At 38.3% G+C, this 10,094-nt stretch overlaps 2 protein-coding genes across 2 annotated transcripts; both read left to right on the plus strand.

The window, feature by feature from the left end:
* Positions 1-101: 101 nt before the first annotated feature.
* Positions 102-3,867, plus strand: LOC113779832 (flavonoid 3'-monooxygenase-like). Its single transcript, XM_027325569.1, has 2 exons — positions 102-1,201; positions 3,144-3,867. Exons 1-2 carry the CDS (start codon positions 257-259, stop codon positions 3,762-3,764), a joined length of 1,566 nt encoding a protein of 521 aa, XP_027181370.1. The 5' UTR covers positions 102-256; the 3' UTR covers positions 3,765-3,867.
* Positions 3,868-4,808: 941 nt separating this feature from the next.
* LOC113781067 (geraniol 8-hydroxylase-like) lies at positions 4,809-6,945 on the plus strand. The gene is made up of 2 exons (XM_027326907.1): positions 4,809-6,014; positions 6,240-6,945. The coding sequence occupies exons 1-2, from the start codon at positions 5,052-5,054 to the stop codon at positions 6,858-6,860; spliced, it is 1,584 nt and encodes a 527-aa protein (XP_027182708.1). The 5' UTR covers positions 4,809-5,051; the 3' UTR covers positions 6,861-6,945.
* The last annotated feature ends 3,149 nt before the right edge of the window (positions 6,946-10,094 follow it).

Below are 10,094 nucleotides of genomic sequence, written 5' to 3' on the forward strand. Positions count from 1 at the left end.
CCCATATTCTATCCGAACCGTTGAATCTGGATCCAGAAGATTAAGTATAAGACCCGTCGGATACATGGGTCGAATCCAAAACATCTACACTGAAACTGTCCAGGTTCGGAATGTTCAATTACCGCCGTGCCCGACCCGTTGACAAATATATGTGAGAGCAACGAGCAAGGCAGAAACTGCTTTTCATATTTGAGCAGCAAACGCCTCCCTCCCTTGTCTCATCGCCTGAAGAAAGAGAGTCCTCAACCTCCAAACCATGATGTTTCAGATTTTTCTCAACGCCTCTGATGGCAGCATCTCTGTTAATGATCAGAATCTTGTGCTTCTCTCTTACGCCCTTGGCGGGCTTGCCTTATTATGGTTTATCTTGATGTTTATCTGGAAACCAAATAAGGGACAACCACCATTGCCACCAGGTCCTAAAACTTTGCCCCTCGTGGGGAACCTCCTGTCTCTTGATCCTGAGCTTCATACATACTTCACAGACCTGTCTAAGACTTATGGCCCAATCTTGACACTCTGGCTCGGTAAAAAGGTTGGAATTGTGATCAGTTCCCCAGCCTTGGTGCGGGAGGTGCTCAAGGATCAAGATACAACGTTTGCCAATCGTGACGTTCCTGCAGCTGCCAGGGAAGCTGCCTATGGTGGCTCAGACATAGCGTGGACTCCATACGGCCCCGAATGGCGGATGCTGAGGAAGGTTTGTGTGAGGGAAATGCTGAGTAACGCCACTTTGGATTCTGTTTATGACCTCAGGCGCAGGGAGCTTCGACAGACGATTAAATTCTTGTATAGACAGGCGGGGAAGCCGGTTAATGTTGGTGAGCAGATGTTTTTGACTGTTCTTAATGTGATAACTAACATGTTATGGGGTGGTACAGTCAAGGGAGACGAGAGGGCTAGCCTTGGAGCAGAATTCAGGCAAGTTGTCAATGAGATGACTGGCTGCTTAGGTGCGATGAATATATCAGATTTTTACCCTGCTTTGGCAAGATATGACCTACAAGGCGTCCAGAAGAAGACCAGAATTTTAGCAGGAAGATTTGATAAAATCTTTGAGAGGATGATAGATCAAAGGGTGAATGCAGTTGGTGATGATGGTAAAGAGAGCAAGGATTTTCTACAGTTTCTTATGCAACTGAAAGATGAAGGAGATGCCAAGACACCTCTTACCATGAGTCATGTGAAGGCCCTGCTCATGGTATGTTTATCTTTTCCCATTCTTTGGCCTGGATGAGAATATGCCATTATATCCTAGCTAATTTAGTGTGTTAATAGCAACAACACCAACTTAGTTCCGATGAAATTGCTAGCAATTTGCTAACACAAAAAGGGATATTGCTACGTATTTCTCACGCTCATCCTTCAATTTTGATATTAATCTGTTGTTTTAGCCTCAGTTAATTGCTTAGACTTTCTTAGGGAAAAAGAAAAAAAAAAAAACTGAATTCTGCAGATGTATGAACAGCGCAGTTACCTAGTTTTGGGCAAGTGTCATTTTCTTAGGCCAACCAAGACGGCCGACTTAATCCTCCAAAAAGGCCGCCAAATTTGAGTGGTGATTGAAACCGGCAACAATAATTCATTTGTTGACGCTTTATTTTCTGGGATAATTTCAATAACCTCCCTTGAGGTTTCTAACAATTTCACTCCCCTCCTCTAAAGTTTTAAAAATTTCACTTACCTCCCCATCAGTCATTTAAGACCCAACATTACAAATGGCTAAATGACTCTATTTCCCTTATAATTTAGAATAATTACACATATATGTGAAGGAAAAGAGTTAAATGATTGCTAACTACATTAACCAAAATTTGGATAGTAAAAAAGTTAATTAATTTGTCATCTAAAAATAGAGCCAATATTAGGTGGATCTTTTTTAATTTTTATATACTTGACAAATAAAAGAAATCAGACGTAATGCAATTGATAAATTAAAGGATTTAGACATGAGAAATAATTAAACTGTGTACAAACTAAATTAACCATAATTTGAAATGTAAAAAAGAAAATATAATTTGACATCTAAAAAGGGATCCAATACTAGGCACCCTTTTTCTAATTTGTGTACTTGATAAATAAAAGGAATCAAATATAAAGAAATTTTAGTTGAGCTAGTTTTTCTTATAATTGTGGTGATAGCAAGAATCTTAAGGTGTGGAAAAAATTGTTTTGTTAAATTTTGAAGTTTTTATTTTTTGTTGTGGATGATGAAAAATTTTTATTGACCATGTGTAGTAATGGCATTATAAGTAGATTAAGAAGTTAGATCAAATACTTAACCTAACTAAAATAATAGTTGAGGGGCACTTTTGATATAAATAAATCTTTTCACACCTGAAATTATTTTGTATGGTTGCCTTTTATGAATTGGGCTAAATTTTTACAATAAAATTGGTTTCAAGGGAGGTTAGTGATATTTTTAGAATTTCAGGAGAGGACAGTAGGACAGTGGAAACTGTCAGAAACCTTAGGGGAGGTTTATGAAATTATCCCTTATTTTCTAGTTGGGTACCACTATGATTTTCGAAACTGTCAGAAACCTTAGGGAGGTTTATGAAATTATCCCTTATTTTCTAGTTGGGTACCACTATGATTTTCTCATTGCTACAGAAGTAAAACTGGTAGCAATAATTCATTTCTCGACACTTTATTTTGGAAGAAGATCATAGCTTGATCCGTATCACACATACATAGTATGCCGGAAATGGGGCAGGGACCGTCCCTGAACGGTTAATGGCCATGATCTAGTCTCAAAAAATTGTGCGGTTGAGATCACAAGTTGTAATTCGATTTCCACGCCATGTGTGAGATCCACAAAAATTTGCTCTAAAGTTACGCGATGTGTAAAAAAAATTACGCGATGTACAAAGAAAGTTACACGCAGTTGAAAATGGGCAAAACCGTCCGGGACGGTTGCAGGTCCGTGCCCCTTGTCCATAGTATGCCATAGGATTATGGTGACACATCTCGAAAAAATCACACATACATGAAAGACAAGACTAAACTGGAACAATATGCCATAGTATTATTTATGTCAATATTCAATAATGGTGACAACATACCACGCCAAAATGTCTAATAGCATAAAGCATGAAGCCATACCCCATAATTTTGCGTGTGATGTTTCATGATTTTGACAGGATATGGTTGTGGGTGGAACTGACACAACTTCTAACACGGCTGAATTCGCATTGGCTGAGATGCTGAGGAAACCAGAAATTTTGAAAAATGTTCAGCAAGAACTGGAGACGGTTGTGGGCAAAGATAAGATAGTAGAAGAGTCTGACATTCAGAAACTGCCATACTTGTATGCAGTGATGAAAGAAGTTTTGAGGTTGCATCCAGTTCTACCACTCCTGATCCCTCATTGCCCAAGTGAGACCTGCATTGTTGGAGGATATACAGTTCCAAAAGGTTCTCGTGTTTTTATCAACGTTTGGGCGGTTCACAGGGATCCTTCCATTTGGGAGAACCCTTCGGAGTTTCGCCCTGAAAGATTCCTGGATGGTAAATGGGATTACAGTGGAAATGACTTCAATTATTTCCCATTTGGCTCGGGGCGGAGAATTTGTGCAGGTACTGCAATGGCTGAGAGGATGTTCATGTTTTCACTTGCTTCGCTGGTTCATTCCTTTGATTGGAAGGTGCCTGAAGGAGAACATTTAAACCTGGAAGAGAAGTTTGGAATTGTGTTGAAGAAGCGAATGCCTTTGGTCGCAATACCAACTCCACGATTATCTGATGCATTTCTATACGAGTAACAAGAAAACTGCTGCCTCTGTGTATCATTTCACTCTACTGGTTAGTTAAGCCTGGTATTGAAATCAGCGAAAATCTACCACAAGATTGCTATTTTGCTTGACGTCAAAGTAAAAGGGACAAAAATACTGGCAAGTAGTTCTGAGTTTCTTTCACCTTTTTGTACCTTACATTTTCAACAAAAAAAATATATATATATATCTTTCTAATTGGAAGAAGGTAAAGTTAGTGAACATGGTCTGAATTCTTAAAGAGGCATAGGGGAGAGGACTAACCAGTATGCCTCTAAGTAATACCAAAAAACTTCAAACAATTCAGCAAACTTTACAGCATAATATTGAAATGTACCATGGAATTGTTGTGAATTGAATGTACCTAATCAGCTGGCCGGACTAAAGGATCTGTTCGGTTGGGTGTAAAAATTTTTTAAGGAAGAATATTTTTCTGCGGTTGACGTTTTAAATGAACACTTTCCTGACAATGCGTCCCTCTTGAATTCCCAGTTAATGCTACCTTGCAATCGTAAAGCCATGCTCTGCAGTTTAGAAAGTATATTCCATGTCATTTGCATTATACCATAGCTCTCTATCCATATGTATTAGTGCAAGGTAAGTGCAACTCGACCTTTATAGTCCACACTTCGAGAAGCTACTGAAAAGGGAGATGGACATTAAAAATAAATAATGTCTTCGGAAATGATAAGGTTACATTTATCATCACCAAGTCTAACAGGTGTAGAGCGATTGAAGCTTTGAGTAACTTAAAAATAATAATAACAACAATAATAATAAGCACATCAACCTTCATTGTTCTATAGATTTCTTAATTGGTATAATCTAGGAGCATCAAGATCAAGAGGTGAGGAATCAGACAGCAACGAAGCGCATTTTCCACCAAATCCTTGCAAGAATTATTCCTGCATTGGGTTCACATATATGTCCAAAGATATTTCCTATCTGATATATTTGTCAACTTCTAGTTACTGCCAAATTTCACGCCTAAAGTCAGATGTCTTACCAAAAGGAATCTGTTAGCGGCCGCCCGTCCTTCCCAGCTATAATTTTTTATGTCCTAACAAATCAGAATTCAGAAGCAAGAATCGTTGAACTGTAAACCAGAAGAAGATCCGCTTTGTACATTTCTATGATCTACTGAACTGTTCATTCTTGACTCTTGCCTTGCACGTATAATCTCTCTTTTCCTTTTGTCTGATTCCTTGTCTTTCCTTATAATATATGCCATACACTGAGCAGGTTTGTTGCTTGGAGTAGTTCAGTTGATTACAGACCATGATTACCATGTTCCAGTACCCTCATAAACTAAGCACTTTCTTGAATAATGTTGGAGACTTTCTTGGATATCCAACACTAGTCTTCATGTTTATAGCAACATGGCTCGCCTGGATACTTTTCAACATAGCAAGGGGTCAAAAACCACTGCCACCAGGTCCATGGGGTTTGCCTGTGGTAGGAAACCTTCCATTTCTTGATCCTGAACTCCACTCATACTTTTCTAACCTGGCTAAAACCTATGGTCCTATCTTCAAACTCAGGCTTGGTGGGAAGGTCAGTGTTGTGATTGCTTCACCAGGCATGGCACGCGAGGTGCTCAAAGACCAGGATGTAACCTTTGCCAACCGGGATGTCCCTGTGGTAGTGACAGCAATGGAATATGGTGGCCGGGACATAGTTTTTACGCCATATGGCGCTGAGTGGAGAATGCTGAGAAAGGTTTGTGTTCGCGACATGCTTGGCCATGCCAATCTTGATGCTGTCTATTCTTACCGAAGACAAGAAATCCATAACACTATAAAGTACCTTTATAGTCGAAAAGACTCTCCTGTTAACCTGGGTGAAGTGATGTTCTTGAATGTTCTCAACGTAATTACAAATATGTTATGGGGCGGTACTATTCAGGGAAAAGAAAGGACTAACATTGGAGCCGAATTCAGGCAAGTGGTTGCAGAGGTTACTAAGCTTCTAGGGAAGCCTAATGTATCAGATTTCTTTCCATGGTTGGCCTGGTTGGATTTGCAGGGTGCAAAGAAACAGATGAAAGTAGTCACCTCCAAACTTGAGAACATATTTGACAAGATAATTGACCAGCGGACACGAATTGATGGACAGGAAGGGATTGGTAGCGGCAATGGTAACACAGAGAGCAAAGACTTTTTGCAGGTTTTATTGCGGCTGAAAGATGCTGGTGATGCCAAAACACCTCTAACCATGGACCATGTCAAGGCATTACTCATGGTATGTTTTACTGTCCCTTTTTCATTTGACCTCACAATGTCGTGGTAATACTCGAACCTGGCTTCAAAGGACTATGTTATGTTGTACTGGAGAAAAGTAGGTAGCCTGGTGATTAAGAGCCTTGTGTCATGGTCTTAAAAGGAGGAAAAATGATTTTCACCACTAAGCACTATATGCTTGTATGGTTTGAATTGTATTGCTTATTCGCTATTTTACTATTAACAGGATATGGTAGTTGGGGGGACCGAAACAGCCTCGAGTACGGTTGAGTTTGCCATGGCAGAGATGATGAATAAACCTGAAATCATGAAGAAAGTACAGACAGAATTGGAGAATGTAGTTGGAAAAAATGCAATAGTAGAAGAATTTCACATTCAGAAACTGCCTTACCTCTATGCAGTGATGAAAGAAGTCCTGCGCCTGCACCCGGTTCTTCCCCTTATGGTGAATCACAGCCCCAGTGTATCAAGTGTTGTTGCCAATTACAGAATTCCAAAGGGTGCTCAGGTTTTTGTTAACGTGTGGGCAATTCATAGGGATCCCTCCATTTGGCAGAGTCCATTGGAGTTTCTTCCAGAAAGATTCTTGAATGGCAAGGGAGATTATAGTGGAAATGATTTTAACTATTTACCATTTGGCTCCGGCAGAAGAATCTGCGCAGGAATGGCAATGGCAGAGAAGATGGTTTTGTTCTCCCTTGCTTCACTTCTGCATTCCTTCAACTGGACATTGCCTGCAGGAGAGAAACTTGAAATTTCTGAAAAGTTCGGAATTGTTTTGAAGAAGAAGACACCCTTGATCGCCATTCCTACGCCACGGTTGACTGATCCAGCGTGTTATGAGTAGACATAGAAGCATAGGATGGTGCATTTGTTTGTGTATCAACAACCATAGCTGAGAGTACAAATTGTGGAATTTCTCCAAGAAGCAATTTGATATGTTCTAAATTTGACAATTAAAATTCCAACAATTTCAAGGCACAGTTGTATCTCATTCAATCGTATCTCTGCTTTTGTAGAGACTCCCATCCAATTACGAAAGGAAAAAATGAGCTAACCTTTTAACATTCAAAATTTCTGAAAGTGGTCAATATCTAGCTGTGGCTTTCAATCCTAATAATTGACTAAAAGCCCGGACTTACATTGGACCTTTATCCGCTGATGATTACAGATAAGATCTTTGAGGGAACAAGATTGCCTTCATCAGTTCCTTTTTTTTTTTTTTGGAGTTAAAAAGTACAAGGCTACGTATCTAGCAAAGTCAAAAATTTATGACCAGGGGGCTTGGGGCATTGATGGCCGGGTTGGGCATTGGTAAGGGCAGTTTGTCTGAAGGCTTATTGTTGGCTTGTCTGCGATGCCTCCATTGTTGACTATTAGTAATGCTTTTCTGAGAACTGATACTCAAATTCTATTTTGAGTTAGAAACGAATTTGTTATGGCTCTAAAGGATATCTATCGATTAAGTATATTCTTGCACAATACGAGCGTTTTAGATGTTTTCTTGCATAATACGAGTGTTGTAAGAGCCGAGTGAAAAGAAGGCAAAAGTTGTTCAGAACTAATTGTAACTGAGTAGCAGTCAATTCAAGTAACCACACTATTTATTGAATGTGATGTGGAAGGGATCCATCCCTATAGCAATTCCCATCACAATTCCAGTTAATTTGATAAAGCATCTGGTTTACTTGTCACGCCCCGAGCCCGCACGTGCCCATCACATGACATCCGCTGTACTCTCAAGTCTCACTCAAGAATACAAGGCTAAATTAACTAGTTTAACCTTAATAATACTAAATAATTTAACTAAATAAAGTGCGGTACAAATCACATATAAAAGAAAGTCTACGAATATTCAAGACGTTCGTACATTTATTCTCTGATTGAAACAGCGGAAACAAAAGTAAATAAGGCTAACAACTAGAAGTAGCTAGCCTGCCAACTTCTATTCATCTAAAACTAATAAAGGCCATCCTCGGGGTCTTCTACGTAAACTAATTCATACTCTTCAGAATCTGCAAAATGGTAAGAAGTGGGTTGAGCGACACATCGTTCAGTAGGTAATATTTACCCCTTTGTTGGACCATGCACTCTTGATTTTATAGATACATATATGTATAAGTACAACTCAAATCGTTTATATATCATTCACAACCATAATTTTGAAAGTAAGTCATTTATAAAGCAATCAGTAGTAAAGAATGACAAACAATTTAAAAGCATCTCATTGATAATTGTATATGAGAAATCGTAAAGTCATAAATCATTTCGTCTTAAGTCCCAAATCAATTCATATCAGTTCATGAGTCTCATCTCAGATCAGTTCATAAATCATTCCTTATCAGCTCATAAATCTTCTTTTAGATCAGCTCATAACAAGTACATGTAATGACTGGCTACTAAGTACTCAACCTAGAGATTAAACCCCTTCTAGGTGGGCGACCAATAGATTTCGCGATTATCGATTGATCTCATTTTATTCTTGGGTCAATCGGCCGGATTTTATACCAGGCTACCATAATCTTGTCAATCGGCTGGACTTTATACCAGACTACCATGACTTCGTCAATCGGTCAATCGGCTAGGCTTCATACCAGGCTACCATGACCTTGTCAATCGGCTGGATTTTATACCAGGCTACCATAACTTTGTTAATCGGTCAATCGGCTGGGCTTTATACCAAACTACCATGACCTCACCAATCGGCCGAATTTTATACCAGACTACCATGGCTATTAAACAAGACATAGCCCCTACCGTATATTTCATGATTGCTCTGAGTTTTACTTGTCAAAATTCATTTCATATATCATATACATAAATCTTTGCTTCCATAAAAGATTCAGCTCATTTTGTATATAAGAACATATCAAAACATTTCAAATAAGTAACATGGTCCATTTTGTATAGTAAAATATAGCTTTCATAAATATCCAAGTAAAGCATTTAATCAAGCACCTTTCGAGTCAATACAACAAACTAGGATTGAAAACAAGAATTTCATTTTACACATTTGAAATCTCAGAAGGGTAAGTACCACCTACCTTTGTTTGGTTGCTCGAGTGCGACTACCTTAGATCCTTGTACCGTACCTATCAAATGCATGAGTTCCCTAATTAGTTGTTACTTCCTATAGATGCATAAATACACAAACTCTGAGTAAGTCGAAGGCTCATGTCTAGACCCTTATATGGACCCCAATAGCATCTTTTCTAAATTGGATGATTTCTATTTTTAGAAAGTTTCCTAATTTGAAAAGTTACCATTTTTAGAAAGTTTCTATTTTTAGAAAGTTTCTTAATTGGGATGGTTCTCCTTTTAGTAAAGTTTTCTAATTTAAAAGAAAGTAATTATTCATGATCGTGCTTATTATCTTGACTACTATCTCACTATGCTTATTTATGATTTATGATTATCCATTATTATTATTATTATCATTATTATTGTTATTTTAACTGTTTCGTTTAATAATTTAGAACTTATCTAACTTTGTCCATATTAACTTAATAGAGCTAGATGAAGATGTTTTAGATTTCCCTCTAAGCGTCTTAGACGTAATTGATTAAGTATAAAGTTTACATGACTACCCTTCAATTCTCACAATTGTCTTAACTTGGATCTTGAATTCTAATACCCACGATATACTATAAAAATGGACTAGTTATATTTAAAATTTATTTATTAGACATTTAATAAATTTTATACTATAGTTTGTCCCAAAATTTCAATTGCTTCTCTTTTTATTTATTTATTTTTATTTATTACTGTTTGTTCATTTTTCTTTTTTTTTTTATTTTCCTCGGATGGGACCCATGGTTGGCCAAAGGCCAACCATGTCTGACCATGGTCGCCAGACTCTCTGGCGACCCAATTCCTCAATTGGTTGGCCCTTTGGCCAATCATGTTCTTGTTCCATTGTCGCCAGCACTTGCTGGGGACATCCCTCAATGATATTTTTTTTTTTTTTTGTGTTTCAGCCAACCTTGCAATTCTTGTGACAGCCCCACCTCACTCTAAGGTGAATCAAAGGGTTCGGCGGACCGCCTGTCCAGTTCTCGTCAGGACTACGAAGTCGAATCAT

The sequence above is a fragment of the Coffea eugenioides genome, chromosome 8 (genome assembly GCF_003713205.1).
Source record: "Coffea eugenioides isolate CCC68of chromosome 8, Ceug_1.0, whole genome shotgun sequence".
In the NCBI taxonomy this organism is placed as follows: Eukaryota; Viridiplantae; Streptophyta; class Magnoliopsida; order Gentianales; family Rubiaceae; genus Coffea; species Coffea eugenioides.